The sequence below is a fragment of the Rutilus rutilus genome, assembly GCF_951802725.1.
Source record: "Rutilus rutilus genome assembly, chromosome: 25".
NCBI classification, from domain to species: Eukaryota; Metazoa; Chordata; class Actinopteri; order Cypriniformes; family Leuciscidae; genus Rutilus; species Rutilus rutilus.
The window spans coordinates 24,773,029-24,792,420 of NC_140229.1; the positions used below are offsets into that span (position 1 = coordinate 24,773,029).

Below are 19,392 nucleotides of genomic sequence, written 5' to 3' on the forward strand. Positions count from 1 at the left end.
CCAGATAGCAAAAAGATTCATCATGTGAAAATTTCATTTTAATCCATACCAGGAACATAGCTATGGCCTTGTTCTTTAGAACAATAAACATCTTTGTTTAAAACTCCCAGTCTCCATTGCCCTACATATGAATTGCTCAATTAATGTTAGCCACTCTGGTTTGCGTGTGTGTGTGTGTGTGTGTGTGTGTGTGTGTGTGTGTGTTATGGCTGCTATTTAGCTGGCCAGAGAGGGAGAAATTTGAGAAATGTGGTGGGATTTCAAATAATATGCTTTTGCCAATATTTCCTGAAAGCCGACATTGAGCACGAGCGTTTCTTGAGCGCAGTTAAAACCCCGACCACTGGAACGACGCCACTCCCAGTGTGTGTGTCTCTGTGCGCGTGTGTGTTTGCCTTTCTTTGTTTAACTCTTGGCAGTAAATGTCTGATATAAATACTGAATTCTGACTAGGCAGAAAAGCACAGTAACGTAAACACCTTGATTCCTGCTATAGAATCTCTGCTAGGCCGTATGAAGCAGTGAAATTTCGGGGGAAGCAACTATTAAGGCCCGTTTACACCAAGGACGATAACAATAAAGATAGCGATAAAGATATAGTTCTAAAAATCGTTCTCAATATTAAAGAATAGCAGAGTTCACACCACAGCTATAACGATATAGAGAAACGATATCGTTGGGATCACTTTCGGAGTGATTTTTTTTACAGCTGTTGATGAACTATAAAACACTGACAGCCAATCAAAATCTATTCTAGTTTAAGGGCTCGCCACTCGCACATTTAAAATGGCAGATGACATTGCGGAGAAGTTAATCGCCAAGGTCCAGAAAAATCCACCACTGTTTGACAAGTCAAGCCACTTTTCAAGTAAATTGGCTTGGAAAACAATCGTTCATATACCCTTTGAATAAATGGTGTGACGTATTACCTCAGGTATCCAGCGCTCGTTTCGATAACATTGTCTTGCTTCCTTTGAAGTTGCGGTGAACAAGACTAGGTATTGTTTTTATTCCTCTATATTGACTACGTCAGCTAAACTCACTGTTAGATTATTAGCTCGATTACGCTAGCTTGAAAACACAGCATGCTGAAGACATCTGCTGGTTAAAGCTGTGTAAATGCAACGAGAAGAGCAAAAACATGTTCAATGACGTTGTACACTGTGAAACCGCAGCGCAAGCTTAGAATAAACAGACCGTTATCGTTCGTTGGTGTGGACGCTAATATAGTTAGCGTTATACAGTAGTCAACATTTGAAGTGGATCAAAACCTTTCATCAAAGTTAATACATGAATTTTGAACTATACCCGTCTTTGTCTTAGGACAACTTTGATGAAATTTTTTTGATCCACTTCAAATGTTGACTACTGTAGTTATCTTTATAGTTATTGTTCTTTGGTTAGATGACCCTTTAGACTGCAACAAATCAAATAAATACACTTTCCCCACCACTTTATGGACGTAAGCTTACATAAAGGTGTATTTGCTGCTGTCCTGCACGGCTCTATTGGCGTTCACAGTAAAATGTCTAAGAATGACGAACGTTATTAATTCAATAAATGTATAAATGCATTAAAGTGTAAGCCCGTTTAGTGGTCCAAATGGGGGTTTCCAATAAGACGGGTGAAGGTCTCTGCGTGTTACTGTCTTTCCGCGTGGCAAAGTAATTTAATTCCATTTAAGCTTTTTTCTGACTCCATTTTATATCTGACTCCATTTTATCATGACCTCGAATTTAAGTTAGATTGCCAATTGGTTATTGGTTAATTATATAATAGTTTAGCAATACATTTGATTGTTCTATTTAACTCTTTAATTATATTTTATATATATATATATATATATATATTTTATTTAAAAATATATATAATATATATTTTACCTGTTCAGATTAGGAAGCTATGCCACTCAGAGGTCCTCACGTCTTAGGTTTAAACGCGGGTCTCACAAGCTCACTAAAAAGAGGTAAATGCTATATACCTGAGATTGGTTTACACAATCAAAGATACTTTGGTATAGCCCCCATGGAATTGCATACACTTGAATTTAATGTAAATTTTACTTCAGTAGAGGTATGGTCACTACTACAGATAAATCAACCAACTTTACTTCTCTTATAATAGCTTTGAATTGGCCATGCCGTGATTTACCACATACACTTATCTAAAGTAACATTCAATTAAAACAGAGGTACGACACACCCAGATTTAGGTTGGTCAAGCAGCACTTTTGCTGCCCTAAACGGAAATTCACTTCTTGTCTTTGCAAACCAAGTACACTTGAATTAATGGCAAATATTAGTCATCACTAATCTGACGCAAAACTTGCGGTAACATACGAATCCGTTTAATCTACTTGGGAAAACAATTTCAGAGTCAGTCGGAATAAAATCAAATGTAACAATTTATTATGTCAGGTAAATGTATCATGCCAATTTCATAATCAGTTCAAAGATAATAAATACAAAACATCAAATGCTCTGGAATAAAGAGAGAAGATGAGAACCTGACATTATAAAATACATGATGCGAAGTGTTTTGCATACACTCAGCATCACGGGCTAATTTGAGTTACAAAGCCCTCTTGTTGCATTTCTTTATATAGACAGAAACTTCTTTCACATGGAAACATTTGCTAACAATGTGAATTTGCATTCAGAGTTTACACGTTTTGGGAGCAGAATGTCATTTGCCTGGAAGACACACCCTCCTCTGTGTGCGAGTTATCTCTAAACTCTTAAATTCCTTATTACCTTTTGGTTTACTTCTTTGGGGATGAGACCAGTCGCACTGAGACATTTCAAAAGATACCAAACGTGTAATAAATACTGTATGATAATTATTCACATTTAAACCATATAGATTCTTGGGTGAATTTTGGTGATCTCAGCATGAGAGAGAAGGAATGGGGGAAGAGGGAAAGAGATGTAGATTAAGATGAATTTGAGGTGAGACTTGCGTCACGAATGGTGCACAAGAGTGAGTTCAAATGTTAATTTCCTTTGTTCTCTCAGAGAGTTGCCCTGTCTTCCAGTTTTTCCAGTCTTACAAAGACAATGAAAAAAATATTTTTTTAAGCATTTAATCAATTCCATGTGTTAACATGCTAAATTCGACAGCCATATTTATGCTCTTTATTTATTTATTTATTTATTTTAATGTATTTATTTTATAGTTTATAGTAAAAAAAACATACACCACCAATGCTCCGACCATAGACTGTAAAAAAGACGGACAGCGGGTCTCCACTTTCTTCCACTGTAGAAAAATGAAGCCAAAATATCCCTGAAACGGTCATTGTTAATGATGTCATATAGAGCCGGGGTCTGCCGCGGTATCAAGGTGACCCCTAAACTCGCGCAGACTCAATCATGATGTTACACCCTGTTTTTATAGCATCGAATAACTAACTAAAACCAAACTTATTGGAAAAAAAAGAACACTTGAACATACCTCAGTGTGACCTACCTAAAAACCATCTTTTATTACAAAATTTCAAAAAGTGTAATTGGATTTTTTTTGTTAAAAAAGGGCAGGGTTTATGACCTATTCTGCAGCCAGCCACCAGGAGGCGATCCAAATGTTTAGGGTTCACTTTTCAGGCCGTGTGCCGCGACACACCGTCAAAATTCCAGTGCTATTGGCTTGTTGATAACATAATCACTTGACAGGAATAGAACAGCTCACATGTCTCCTGCTTTCAGTTTCAGACGTCCAGTTCGGTGGACTGGGCTCCAGGGTCACCCTCACATGCGGAGGCTCACATGGCGGGTACGTACTCCAGTCTATATTAAGTTTTTGCTAGAAATCCATCAGACTCCAGAGCTAAGCTTTCCTGTAAGGAGTGATAATAGTGTGCTTAACCACCCTCTGTAGGGGCACGAGGCCAGTCCTTATAGGGTTTGGACACATTGAGGCTATTTAGAGGGGGGTGGGATGGGGGGGGGGGGGGGGTTTGATTCCCCAGCCTCAGATTTTGGCAAGCCTTATGTTTCATATAAATGCAGTTGTTGAGAAATCATATTTCTCGCCAAAAAAGATGCTATCCAAGAGAATACGGCTGCCAAAAATAAGATTTGCAAGACACACAAACGAGTAACGCGATACGTAGGTCCAGTTGGCGTTGATAGCTGTTATTTGGTCGTAGGTATATCTTTGATTAAAACAGGTCTGCAAGGAAACTAGGTGAAGGTTCTTGACTGAGATGTTGACTTTGAGTTTTGGATGGGGTCGTCAGGTCTCCGGTGGAATGGCGGTTCAATGGGAGCTCAGTACCGACGTGGCAGACACACGAGGGCTCGCTTGCACTACTGAACACCACACACTCAATGGAAGGCAACTACAGCTGCCATGATGAACGAGGAACTTTACTGCAGTCCATCAAACTACGCCTGGGACGTAAGTCAACTTCAGAGATACAAGAGTCCCTTGTTTCATGTTTTGACTCACAATGTGAATCATTTGATAAAATATATGAAAAAAAGGGTCTCAGGCCATATCTATCTATGCTTTTAGGATTAAATCTAAATCATTTGCTGTGTCAATCAACATTCTTCTAAAAACGCTCTTGATTGAACTTAACTTGTACAGAACCCAAGACATTCCTTCCTAACCCTAACACCGTACAACAAGGTTTATCCCTCACATCCTAATTTTCATCCATATAAAATTAAATATGGCATGAACCGCGACTAAGTTCCATTGATTATTTCGTCTTTAAAAATGATGTTGGCTTACACAAATAAAAGTGTTGTAGCAACATAAACATAACAGATCCGATACACTTTGAATCATGGTTCTAGACTCATTACACATTTCATCTCAGATCATATATCCAAGAAGTGCATAAAGTGCTTGAGGCCTCTAAAAGGGTGCTTCAATGGGAAAGTGTATATATATATATACACACACTGTCAAGATTTGAAGATTTGAATATATATATGATTTGAAGTTTATGCAGATATTATATCAATCAGATAATAGACAATTAAGAGAAAACCACAGCTATTTATTTACTTTATTTCTTTCTTTCTATGATCTTTACTTCAACTTTTTCCATAATTATGTTTACTTAATTAAAACAACTTGGATGTTACATGCTACTATTTTAATTTGTGAATAGTTATATATTGTAAATCTTTTACACTTTAACACAGCAGCATATTAGTTTTTGCTGTGGTGTTGAAATTGATATCGAGGATCATATCTGATATTGAGAATTAATGGTATAAACGACTGAAATGTTGGTACGGTGACAGCTACGTCTCGTGATTGCGTGATGCCTCTGAAATAGTGCCTGTACTAGGACAATTCCTTGGAAAGCCAGGAAATGTACTAGTAAAACGGAAGCACTCTGTGCCCCGGGAGCTGAAAAAGAAAGTGTGCAGTTCTACGCCCTTTCTGTTTAACTCGGGGCACTTCCGCTAACAGGAAGTCCCTACATCATAGCTCCACAGTTTTCGGATAGGAAGGGTGAGATTGCATGTGTGTTCATTTAGTCTATCGTATTACGAACCCTCATGTCCTTGAACATGCGCATGCGCTATAAACCGTTCTCTTGTGTCGTCTGTCTGTTTGGATGTTTTGGATTGCGTCCACAGATAGAGTTTATTGTGTCTAAACTTATCCCATAAGATATTTTAGGTTTCTTCTTTTTTTTTAGATCCGCCTCATTTCGTCAGTGTTTCTTGCCAGATTCCGAGTCATATGAAAATCTACTGCTCCTGGGTACAAACTAAGACAACACACCTGCCCACAATCTACAAAACCTCCTACAGGTGCAGTCTTATCTTGTGTTGTATAAAATTATAATATATAATAATAATAATAATAATTATTATTATGTTGATAATACTTATCAACATGCACCAGTTCTGCAAATTTCTATGTCAATCATTTGTTAACAAACAAGTATTCATTACTTCAATGAGCTCATTGTTTCTGCCTTAAATTATTGTTAACACTGTTAAATTATTATTATTTTTTTTTTTTTAGCTAAATGTGATTTTTGTATATGCACATTTCTGAAATACATAACTTAGACAGTTCCCTCTGCAAACAGATCACTCTAAATTGTAATGCAGAGCTGCTTTGAAACGATGTGTATTGTGCTACAACAAATAAATGTAAATTGAATCGAATTATTAATTATATAAATATTATTTATGTATTTAATATGTACAGTATGTATATATATATATAATAAGAAATGAATATGCTTTTAATTAGCAACTTTTTCAAAGAATGTATATGTATTTATTACTATAAATGAAGTAATTAAAATATGAAGCAGCTCAACTGTTTTCAACATTGATAATAATAATAATCATAAATGTTTCTTGATCATCAAATCATCATATCAGAATGATTTCTGAAGGATCATGTGACACTGGAGACTGGAGTAATGATGCTGGCAAATTCAGCTTTGATCACAGGAATAAATTACATTTTACAATATATTCACATATAAAACAGTTCTTTTAAATTGTAATAATATTTTATTTGTAATAAGTATTTTTGGATTAAATAAATGCAGCCTTTTGAGATTCACTCCCTTCACTGTTACTTCTGCTGTTTTATACAGTGTTAGAGGCCGAGGGGTCGAACCCTGCGAGCAGAAGCACATTGGTGTGAATGAGTGCACAATTACTGACCCACTGTTCTGGAGCAACTCGAAGGTCCTGGTAAACATCACCGAAATCAACCCGCTGGGATCCAACTCCACCATTTTCCAAATAGATGCTCATGAACTCTGTAAGTTTATATGCCTTCTTATTCTTAAATAAGAATCTTTTTCCTCCTTTTGTTCTGCTCTGCATAATAAGAATTCATGTCTTTTATTATGTGGCTTCAGTAAAACCGGATCCTCCGGAGGATGTTCGAGTTCTTCCGTTGAAAGGTCAGCCCACACTGTTATTGGTCCAGTGGAGTTATCCTTCATCCTGGCCGGCTGAAAGCTTGTCATCTTTTCCCTTAACATTCCAACTGCTCTACCGGCCCATCGGCTCCAGCCTCTGGTCAATGGTGAGAACCTGATACAGTGCCGACAGTGAACATCAGCACAGTAGATATAACTGTCTGACAATCCTATCATATCTTCTGTGGTTAGTCAAGTGTGTAGCAATATAATAATAATAATAATACAAATAATAATAATAATGAATGTTGTAATAATGAAACAATGAATAAATATAAATGATCATAAGCATGAACAACCCGCAACACCAGTTACAGTGTTTTATTACTCTGTTTTTACACATCTAAAGTTAAAAGAATACACACACACACACACACACACACACACACACACACACACAAACAGGCGCACACATCTTTGTGGGGACTCTCCATAGACGTAATGGTTTTTATACTGTACAAACTGTATGTTCTGTCCCCTTACACTAACCCTACCCCTAACCCTACCCATCACAGAACACTTTCTGCATTTTTACATTTTCAAAAAAATATAATTTAGTATGTTTATTTACCCATTCCCCTCATGGGGACCGCTGGCTGGTCCCCACAATGGAGGTGATCTCAGGTTTAACTATCCTTGTGGGGACATTTGGTTCCCACAATGTAATATAAACAAAAACACACAAACAAACACACACACACTCTCTCTCTCACTCTCACTCACTCACTCACTCACTCACACACACATAACACACACTGCTCTCATATCTCAGAGCCCCACAGTCATGGGCTGATCTTATCTGCTTTCACCATGCAGCTTGGCCTTTCATCAGACAACCAGATGTTGGCTGTCATTAGATCCCTGTGTGTGTGCGTGTGTGCGTGTGTGCGTGTGTGCGTGCGTGCGTGTGTGCGTGTGTGCGTGTTTGTCTCCTGGTAAATCATACATTATGGGGACAAATTGCCCCCACAAAGATGGCAATATCCTAAATCCTTGTCCTTGTGGGAAAATGCTTTGGTCCCCATGAGGAAAACATCTTATAAATCACACTAAGTGATGTTTTCTGAACATGTAAAAATGCAGGAAGTTTTGTGTGATGGTTTAGGGCTAGTTTAGGGGTTAGTGTAAGGCGAAAGAACATTCAATTGATCAAAAGTGACAGTAGAGACATTTATAATGTTACAAAACATTTCTATTTCTAATAAATGTGGTTCTTTTGAACTTTCTATTCATCAAAGAATCCTGAAAAAAAGAAAGTTACAGCTTCCATAAAAAAATGAAGCAGCACAACTGTTTTCAACATCAACATCATATTAGAATGATTTCTGAAGGATCATGTGACACTGAAGACTGGAGTAATGATGCTGAAAATTCAGCTTTGATCACAGGAATAAATTACATTTATAAAACATATTTTAAACATTATTTTTTTTTATTTTTTTTTTATCTTACCGACTCCAACATTTTGAACAATAGCATTTATACACATTTTCGTCACTAAATTCTATGATCATCATAACAGCGTCAGTGAACTCAGTGTCCTTTGTTAAGTGTACGTGTGTGTGTGTGTGTATCATCCCTCAGCTGGAGACGGAGGAGAACACGAGTCTGAAGATCATGGATGCTCTGGTGGGTCACACTCATCAGATCCAGATCCGAGCTCAGGACGCCCTGATCAACCACAGCCAGTGGAGTGAGTGGAGTCATGTGGTGGAGGCCCGGCCCTGGATCGGTCAGTATGCACGCACACACGCACACGTGCGCACACACACACACACGCACCCACACACACACACACGCACACATGTCTGGTTCACTATCTTTGTGGGGACTCTCCATAGACTTAATGTTTTTTATACTGTACAAACTGTATATTCTATCTCCTTACCAGGGGCGTGTCTAGAGCATTTTCAGTGGGGGGGCCATGCTGGGGCACTGCCTCCAAACGGGGTGGCCGCCAGTGACCAAAAAAAAAAAAAAGAAGCTAAATTCTACAGTAGCCTATATTACGTAAATCCTACTGATTTATTTTTTTTAACTTGAATAAAGTTACTTGTAAACAAATGTAGTAATAAAGCACATTTTTGATTAATTTAGATTTTTTTCATCCCTGCATCCATTAAGTTAAATTTAAGAGCCAGTGTTTATTATTTTTTGTGTTTTCATAAAACTAACAAGTTTATAAAATAAAAGCAATTTTAATAATGAGCCATTTTAAAAACCCAGAAGCAGAAACGATGTCAACTATTTTCTTTTAATTAGTTTGGCCATTATAATATACAGTAGTTTTATTCACAATCTCTTTCAAATAATAATAATAAAAAAATAAAATAAAAACAAATTCCCCCCACTGTAATAATTCAAATGGTTTGGCCAAAACATCAGTGTTTCATTCAGCATTTCTTTCAGACTAATTTACAAAAAAGCTGAGTAACTCAGAGTTAAAGGGATGGTTCACTTTGAAATTAAATTTTGGTATGTTTTAGCTTACGTATGTTTAAGGGCATTCAAGATGTAGGTGTCTTTTTTTTCCGCAGTAGTTTCAATTTTGATATTTTTAGGTCAAACCGTTCTTGTCTGTCAGTCATATAATGCAGGTCTATGATCACTATCTCAAAGAGCATGCACAGTGAAGTCCAAATTAAACAATTCCCCATCGTAAGTACACATTGATGGCCTAAGACACGAAACGAGTGGTTTGTGTGAGAAAAAGAGCAGTATATTTATATCATTTTTACCTCTACACAACCACATCCAAGTGATCTGAGGGCGCGCGCGCTTCCTGGTGTGTGACGTGTGCGCGCGTTCTGGCTTTCTGCGCAAGCTCCGGAAAGAGCCGGACGTGATCTCGGATGTGTACAAGAGGTAAAAAACGATATAAATACTGTTCGTTTTCTCACACAAACCGCTTGTTTCGTGTCTTAGGCCATCATTGTGTACTTAAGATGGGTTACTTACTCACAACTTGCGACCGTTGTTTCTCTGGCGCTGCACTTCTTTGAATCGCGAACTTCAGTAGAGTCTATAAACTGATTGGCCGTAAAATGAACCAATCACAAGACATCTTATAGGGGGGGCACCTGGGGTGGCCAATCGAATTTCAGGGGGGGCCGGTGCCCCCCCTGGCCACCACGTAGACCCGCCCCTGCTAACCCCCACAGAAAACTTTCTGCATTTTTACATTTCCAAAAAAACTCATTCTGTATGATTTACAAGCTTGTGTACCCATGGGGACCTCGATTTAGGTCCCCACAGTGACACGAGTCCCCATGAGTCTGTGTGCATTCAGGTTAAAGTCCCCACCGGGATAGAAAAACAGGTACACTCTCACACACACACACACACACACACACACACACACACACACACACACACACACAAATTACAAATATTTCTATATGTTTCATTTGTCACACCATAGGAACATTCAAAATAAACTAGTCTAGTGATATCAGCCACCCATATACTAATAAACTGTTTAACAGTTCAATTGTTTGTATATTTTACAGAGTTTTGAATATAATTTAAAATAACAGAAAAGTACTAGAAAAATTTAGTTATTTTCTGTAAAATTTTCTTTTTTTCTTTTCTTTTTTTTTCCAGTGTAATTAACTCTTGATCCACACAACCAATCACAAAAAAAAATGCATGTATGAATCAAAACCGTATATAACCCATCATCTATCAAATCTTTCAGATAACTAATGCAATAATAGTGTAAATCACATAATATCACAGCTATTCATCAGGATATTAGACTGTGTTCGAAGGCAGATTTTCTGATAAATCTAATAAAGTAAGATAATTATATTTAGATGTTGGCAACTCATGTTCAGCAGATCTCCTTATGAAACATGTCTTGTGGTTTGCTGTGTAGAAACATGTGCTGAAATGGAGCGGTCTATCTGTGTCAGCCTTACTGTACTGGAAGAACAGTACCAACATAATATAGTTTTGCCCTCGCTGGTTGTTGTCAGACAGTAAAAATGTGTGCTGTCCACTGTATGAATGCAGATTAAATGATGAGCTTTGGATCGTCAGTGGAAAACTGTTGAGGAAAACTTATTCTGACATTACTTTTGAGGGGAGCTGGTCATGAATAATTCAGAAGTAGTATAAATATATATATAATTATATTTGTTTTGCAATTTTAGAGCCTTGGGAAGAGCCAACAGAGGAACCAGATTTTAACTATCCATTTGACAATTTGTCATCTCTTGTGAGGACAACAGGCAAGTCCCCAGGTATTTGCTTTACAGTTTCATTCTCCATATGCTTTATTTATTTAGTTAAAAATGCATTTTGCAACAAATAATCTTTTTGCTCAGTAACTGAGAAGTGTTGGCAGGGAATTTTATACGCATTCTCAGATTAACAAAGTATCAGATGTATTTGAGTTCTTTGCCAGATTTTTTTTTTTTTTTGTTCACCCCATAAATGTTATCCAGATGGTTTGGTCTTGTTTGTGGTGGGCGGAGTTTTCCCCATCATCTGGCCTTGACCAATCAAAGCTCCCGTAATGTGGCAGACACCAGCATGACTCATTCTGCTCTTCATTAGCTAACTGTTTCCAGGCCGTTTAATTATAACTACTCATCTAGCATGTGTACATGCTGTACAATCGCAAGAGTCATATTTATCAGCTCAAGGCTGGAATGAAGTAAATATATTTGACCTATAAAATACTCAAACAAACTTTTTGCTAAAAATGGCAATATAATAATGTAGTTTATGGTTTTGGACAGCAGTTTTAAGGCAAATAAATTTTTTTTTAAATGAAATCACTTTTTAAGAAAAAGGAGGAAATCATTATTGTTATAATTATTAATATTTTTCAAATTTATTTTTAGTTGTACTAATGTTATACACAGTAACATTTATGTAAAAAAATATACCAGCAAATCAATAAACATCAATATTTATCAAATTTTCTTTTTCACTTAATTATTATTTATTTATTTTTCAATTTGCATTGTTTTGTGTGTTGTCTTGTTTCATTTTATGTTTGTGCGTTGTGTTTTGTTGTATGTTTGTTTTTTTGTTTTGCATTTAGTTTTTCTTTTTTTCTTTTGTGCATAGTGTTTTGTTTTATGTTTTTTGTTGTTTTATGTTTGTTTTTTGTGTTGTGTTTTTGTGTTTCGTTTTGTGTGAAAACAAAAAACAATTTTGTTTTGTGTATTTGTTTTTTGTTTTGTGTGTTTGCTTCTATTTTGGGTGTTGTTTTGTATATGTTTTTCTTTGTTTTGTGTTGTTTCATTTTATGTTTTGTGTTTTTTGTGATTTTTGTTTTGTGTGTTGTGTTTGATTTTGTGTTATGTCTGTGTGTTGTTTTTGTTGTGTTTTTTTTGTGTGTGTTTTTAGTTTTATGAGTTGTTTCATTTTATGTGTTTTTTTTTTTTTTTTTTTTCATGTGTTTTTTTTTTTTTTTTTCTTAGATTCATTACACTCCAGCGGAAGCCTCGGTCTGTTGGTTCTGCTGGGGCTGTTTGCATCGGTCATGGTGGCTGTGTTATTAACTATCATCGTGCTTCTATGGTGAAAATTGTGCTACATTTACCTATATTTCAATCGGCTGCAGCTATATGACAAAGACAGTTCGTTTATTGATCTCTGAACTGTTCCTTTTATAGGGTGAGGCAAAGGAAACAAGACAATGTGAAGAAACAGGAACTGACTTCCATGGTGAAGATGAAGTCCATCCCGATCTAAAGTAAGCTGGCTCAGACTTCTGTCTCCATTCTCACATTCCTCGCGTCTGCTGTTCTGGCGATTGGCCCATCTCGGTTTAAACAGTCTGGAAGAGACTGCATGCAAAACGATCCATTTATGGTTACTATGTTGAGTATATCATCAGTGTCCAGCCTTCCATTTTTACTGCATAGAAAACAAACTGTTGACTGCAGTCAACAAAACCAACTATACTTCTTCTTGACTTTTCCTTAGCTTCAAGGAGCGCCAAATACACACTGCACATAATAAATGTGTGAGTGAATCCCCTAATGTATAGTTTCAGGTGTTTACAGAATATAATAGTCACTCCTGAACCTACAGTGCTTGCCATAGTTATAACCAAATCAGTGTTTTCATACTGAACAAAAAATAGCTTAACCCGATTATTTTGAGTAAGTAATATTAGCGACTTGAAATGTTTTATTGTTAGTAAATCTCCGTCAACAAGGGCTCTATGTGTTGTGTATGCTATTGTTGTTGAGCCGCTGCATTTAAATCTCTCTCTCTCTCTCTCTCTCTCTCTCTCTCTCTCTCTCTCTCTCTCTCTCTCTCTCTCTCTCTCTCTCTCTCTCTCTCTCTCTCTCTCTCCCTCTCTCCCTCTCTCCCTCTCTCTCTCTCTTTCTCTCTCTCTCTCTCTCTGTACTGTTCTTTAATGTGGTTTGCAGATAGACCGCAGGACTTGTGCGAGAAACGTGTTTGGGGATAGTAATTTACAAACAAGTCGAGACAAATACCTCTGATTCTGTATTTTTCTAGCATCACATCTCTGCCAAGTTGTTCATAAGAGAGAAACTTACATTTAAAGTACATCAGTTCATGTCATATTAATGGCCATAGCAGCTAAAGAGTTCAGATTATCATAGTGAATGCATTGTAGAAATGGACCAATCCGATCTGAACGTAAATCCGGGGGGCGGAGCTCAGTGATTGGTCAAATCACATTGAACTGAATGAGATCATAGAAATTCCTATTTACAAAGGAATGATCTTTCATATGATTTACAGAAACTGGTTCTGTTGGTGTTTTATGAAAAAGGCCGCATGTTGATTATTATTATAGATATTATTATTAATATTATAGAGCAGGTAGCACATGGTCCATTTACAGTAATAGCTAGTTTGTAGTCTACTTTATATGAGCTCTGAATGTTGTAAATTAGTAATGCTAAAAACTGAAGACTAAGACATAAACAGCATATTTCACTTTGGACTTTGCGTCTTTTCATACGTCTTCAGATCTAAATTTGTGACTCAAGTGGGAAAAGATGTAAATGCGATGATTAATATGAGAAATGTCTGCTCTAGATTAGCCTGTAATCTTCCAAACTCTCTCACATGGTGTAATGATTAACACTTCAATGAAAATGAACATTATGTCATTATTTAGTCACTCTCATGTCATTCCAGTCATGCTGTTATTTATTTATTTATTTATTTAATAAAAAAAAAAAACGGCATTCATGTTTCAAAAAGTTATGAGGGTGGATAAATGAATTATGAATTTTTAAGAAAATATTAAATATAAATACAAAACATACAACAAAATACGCTACCAATTATGGGGTCATTCATTTTTTTAAATTGTTTTTGAAAGAAGTCTCTTATATGGAAGCTTATAAATCAAATAAAAATAGTCATTTCCACTTTTTTATTTCACAATTCTGACTTTTTCTCTCGTAACTGTACGAGTTTATATCTGACAATTCTGACTTTTTTTTCCTCAAAAATGCAAGTTTATATGTGAAAATAAAAGTCAGAATTGTGGGATATAAACGTGCAATAAAATTTTCTCACAATTGCGAGTTTTTTTATTATTTTTTTCAGATAAAAAGTCAAAATGACCTTTTATATTTTTTTATTCCATGGCAGAAATGAGCTTCCATAAACTCACCAAGTCTGCGTTTATTTTATCAAAAATACAGTAAAAACAGCGGTATTGTGAAATATTATGACAATTTAAAATAACTGTTTTTATTTGAATATATTTTAAAATGTGAATAAAATGAAATAAATTGTCAGCATCATTACTCCAGTCACAGTCACGTGATCCTTCAGAAATCAGTCTATTAATTTGTATTATTATCTACGGTGAAAACAGTTGTGCTGTTTAATATGTTTGTGATACATTAAAAAAAACATTTTTTTTTAAATAGATTTGATCAATTTAGATTTGATCAATTCATTGAATGCTTGCTGAATAAAAGCATTAATTTAAGCATTAAAAGCATTATATATATATATATTAGGGCTGTCAAAAGATTAATCGCATCCAAAATAAAAGTTTGTGTTTACATAATATATGTGTGTGTACTGTGTATAATTATTTTGTATATATCAATACACACACATGCTTGTATATATTTAAGAAAAATGTGTAATTTATATATAAAAAAATTATATTTATATATAATATAAATTATATATAAATATATACAGTATATGTATGCAAATATTTCTTAAATATATACATGCATGTGTGTGTATTGATATATACAAAATAATTATACACCGTACACACACATATATTATGTAAACACAAACTTTTATTTTGGATGCGATTAATCGCGATTAATCTTTTGACAGCCCTAATATATATATATATATATATATATATATATATAACTGACCTGAGCATTTTGTTGCTTCATGCATTTTGTTGCTGTTGTTCATCAGGCTCTAAAAAATCTTTACTTTTCTCGTTTTAACTCTAGATTTGAGAAGTTGTCCGTCTCCAGTTCAGCCCTCATAGGGCATCAGTATAGGGAACCGCCACCACTGCCACCACAGCTGACAGACTCCGTTACCCACAATACACCTCTCCCCTCAGCAGAGCTCTGAGGGACGTCCACTGTGAACATGTACAGTCTACAATGTAGCACAACGCAATGGAAAAACACAAGGATTTCTTTCTTTCTCTCTTTGCTTTCTTCTGCTCACAGCAAATGAAAAACATATTTTTGTGTAATTCCTTCTTCCCGATATCCTCCACCGGGGACTCACGGAACGCTGTGAAAAGGCTTGGCTTTGCGCGCAGCACACGGGGCATTATGGAGAAAGTGTCTTCGTCAGTGTTTCAGTCCTCAAACTCACTTATCTGGCGAAAAAGACCTTTAGACAGCTGCTATCTTTGGAAGACGGAAAGTCTTGGCACTCCAGCGGTGGACTTTCTTTGGAGACACAAAGACGGCTTTGTCTTTCTTCCTGCGAAATCTCTTCACAAGAAACGAAGTTAATGACAGGTGGACGCATCATCTGCAGTTGATTGTTTTCGTCTGGTTAGTTTCCAACCAGCCTCAAGTTCTACGTAATAAACTCCCGTAAAAATGCATTTCATCATGAGTTCATGTCTTGAAAGTTTACGCCAGTAACGATTCGAAACTTTCGGTGAGCTGGCGTTCGACAAAAAAAAAAAGGACCTTCAATAAATGCGTTTAATTTCTCTGACTTTTCCTTTATAAAAGCATTGAATCGAGACATGAATGTAAATCAGTCTTACGATGTCACATATACGCATTTGTAAGGTGATTAAAGCTGATTGTTTCTGTTGAAGCTAATAGATATCCGCGATATTAAATTCTATGGTAGCTCATCTATAAAGTTATATTATGTGTTATACACTTATACTGTATAATAGTTTCTACACAGCATACTGCTCTGTTGTACATTGCTCTCCAGTGTCATAAAGCTCAATGCATGCGTTTATTTTGTAATTCTTTTAAAATGTATGATTTTATTGAATTATAAGGTTTTAGCATACGTATCCTTCATAGAGGTACAAACAAAAATAATGAACATTGTCCAAGTTACCAAGTATCTCAAAATGTTATTCCTGTCCAATTAAAAATAACTAGGGCAATTTTTTAAATATTTGTTAAGATGTCACTGTGATCATTTCTTTTAATGCCGGGTTCAGACTACATGATTTTGGCACGATCCATTTGACGTAGTGTGTCGTGGTGATTCGTAAACAACAACAGGCGTCGGGACGCAAGAATCGATCGTTTCATCTTGTATAGCGTGTCATATTGGACGACAACAGACTGCGACTCACAGTGCATTATGGGTATTCTCTAGCCGCTGAGGTTGTACACTCATTACTGCGGTGCATTATGGGATTGAATGAGTGCACTCGATAACATACAACTATACTTTCGGACAACACTAAAAATGGCGGATTCCCTCAAATAGTGTCATGTTTAAGGGTAAAGGGGACGATTTCGGACACAGCCAAAGACTAGCATAAAGGTTCGTTGAGTTACTATATATCAACAATACTCCTGCCTTTATGTTTCCTCGAGACGGTGCGTTAGCTTAATGCTAATTCCAGATATCGCCCAGTTTCTGAAGCGCTATCGTTCGCCACTTCAGAAACTGGGTGAGTTCTGGAATTAGCATTAAGCTAACGGTGGCCGTTGTTTACGCTCTTGTTTCCAGAAGTCGGTCGCTAGTTCCACCTCAATGACATCACACGCGTTGTTAAAGACGGTAGGCGATGATTGGTTGGGAAGCAATGTGTAGTCTGACCACGACTCGACAAGAATTTAGGAAATCGCATAACCTGACACAGTGACTATCATATAAATATCTAGTCTGAACCCGGCATAAATATTAACTGAAGAAGTTTGCCAGATGTTTTTTTTGTACATATCTTCATGCATTTTTGCACCATTTGCTTGTAACCTCTGCATTCATGTTCCTTTTTTTTTTTTTTTTTTGCCTGTTTCCTTTCCACCAGCAAGATGATTTGTGTATTTTTTAAAACAGCAGTATTTATACTGAAAGTGGCTTATGGGATCTGTGCTGTTATGATATACCCTTTAAAATCTCCAACCTATGCAGCGCAAAGCATTTTCCAATGCAAAAAGAGCAGATATGTAAAAAAAAAAGAAAAAAAAAAGTGTTTGGTTTTATCAGTCATTCATATTTGAGACTAGCCAACCTCTTGGTTTAAAGTTTAGTCTGTCATATGTTCTTCCTTCCCTGCTTCGGTTAAAGTTGAGAGTACATAGATTTAGTGTTATTCTAGACTGAATTATTATTTGATATATACGATGATTATCAGCATTCAGGAAAGTCTGTGGTTCTCAACTGGTTTTGCTTCCGACTTCATGCGGCGCCCAATGCAGTACCAAATTGTAAATCATACAAAGTAAACAAAAATGATTCAAATCAAACATTGAAATGTATTAATATAACTATAAACTGCACCTGCCCACAAAATATTAGCATTTCTGTTCTCTCGGGTGCCATTAAAAATGAGCCCCACAAATTATGTTTATCCTCATTACAAATAAACCCATATTTAATGTAGTCTGGGGTCATATTGATTTTCCCGCCTCAGTTTAATGTCTGTGTAGTTTTGCTAGTGTGCAGATTTTTACTAAAACAATTGATTGCAATCGATATGCAAATGGTTTTGTTGCAGCTCTGGGTCGTGACCAGTTGAGAACCACTTCAGCAAAGCGTCCGAACACCACAACAGGCCGAAAATATCAGATTTGTGTTTATTTTTAGACCTCCGTCGTATAACTGCATCTGTAAAGTGGCTCATTAATGGTGTGTTATTGGCCTGGCGTGCGGTTATAGTCGCTCCACACTGACCGTCAAGTCTCGCTTCAGAGAAATTCACGATTCCAGAAACCCGAACCAAAGGAAACAAGCCGATCGATGAGAAATCATCTGTTCCTGGCAGGATGTTCTTGGAGAAAAATCTGTATATTTCCCGTTTGCTTTTTTAATAATGTTGCATGCATGCTGTCAGATCCAGATGTATTGGTAAGATGGACTACTGTTGCCTGTTAAAGAGGGAAAGGCGAACACAAAGGCGTCCACAGTAAATGTATATAGTATATTTTTCTGTACAACATAAGCTGTTTTATTATTCCCCTGTTTATATTTTTGTGAAATAAAAGGTATTTTATGTGAAGAAAAAAGTATGTATGATTTTCTTAATTTCGTGATATTCAGGACAGGAGGTTCATGAAGTTGAGTGAAGAAGAACTTCAGTCATGGATCGGTGACAGATCTTTTCACTGATACTGTCGGTTTGTTCCTACAGGGAAATTCAGCAACTCGCTTCCAACCAATTTACAAATATTGAATCATGAAAATCAGGCAAGGGATTTAGTTGCTCATTGAGTTTATCCAGCAAAATTAGCTTGCTGTTACTCGGCCAAGGTTTTGGTAAAATAATATACCTCCAATATTTGAGTGTGGCCGATTTGTAGTCCGTTGGGATTTACATGTTATACTGACTTTAAATCATATAGTCCTAATATTTACATGTTCTTCTGAATCATTTATGCTGCATATTAAGACCTTGATTATGGTGTTTTAAATAATGTCAATTGCTGCACCTTTTTAGTTTTATCTGCTGGAATAAAGCCAGTGTGATACAAATAAGACCAACAGTGAATGTCTAAGTATTTTTTGTAAAGGGGTTTGAGGGAATGTGAAACTCCTGTTAAAGTGAAATATTTACCTTTATTTTTTCCTCTTGATCTTCGACACATTTATTGAATGGCTGTGATTATTGATAGGGGTACTTTAACATAACATTGTCACTGATTTTAATGTTCAGATTAAAGATTTTAAAGGTTCCTAATTTTGTTTTGCAACCAAGGTCAGAAAATAATAATAATTTTTCTCATAAAATACATGATCTTATACAAATATATACATTAACATTATACATATATGCTGCTCTGATTGGTCAGATGGCCCAGTCTGTTGTGATTGGCCTACTC

General features: G+C 36.2%; 1 protein-coding gene across 2 annotated transcripts in view; it reads left to right on the top strand.

Moving 5' to 3' along the window:
* Positions 1 to 18,579, top strand: part of il11ra (interleukin 11 receptor subunit alpha) — a 37,443-nt gene extending 18,864 nt beyond the window's left edge. The window contains exons 3-13 of one of the 2 annotated variants that reach the window (XR_014626386.1): positions 3,705 to 3,771; positions 4,238 to 4,398; positions 5,663 to 5,777; positions 6,584 to 6,753; positions 6,854 to 7,023; positions 8,501 to 8,648; positions 11,071 to 11,160; positions 12,352 to 12,451; positions 12,547 to 12,626; positions 15,358 to 16,947; positions 17,015 to 17,522. Coding sequence is in view for 1 of the 2 variants with exons in the window: in XM_084401445.1 (XP_084257571.1) it covers positions 3,705 to 3,771; positions 4,238 to 4,398; positions 5,663 to 5,777; positions 6,584 to 6,753; positions 6,854 to 7,023; positions 8,501 to 8,648; positions 11,071 to 11,160; positions 12,352 to 12,451; positions 12,547 to 12,625 (1,100 nt within the window). In the remaining variant the exon portion in view is untranslated. Of the gene's footprint in view, positions 1 to 3,704; positions 3,772 to 4,237; positions 4,399 to 5,662; positions 5,778 to 6,583; positions 6,754 to 6,853; positions 7,024 to 8,500; positions 8,649 to 11,070; positions 11,161 to 12,351; positions 12,452 to 12,546; positions 12,627 to 15,357 lie in introns of both variants that reach the window. The other variant, XM_084401445.1, reaches the window with a different exon arrangement.
* The last annotated feature ends 813 nt before the right edge of the window (positions 18,580 to 19,392 follow it).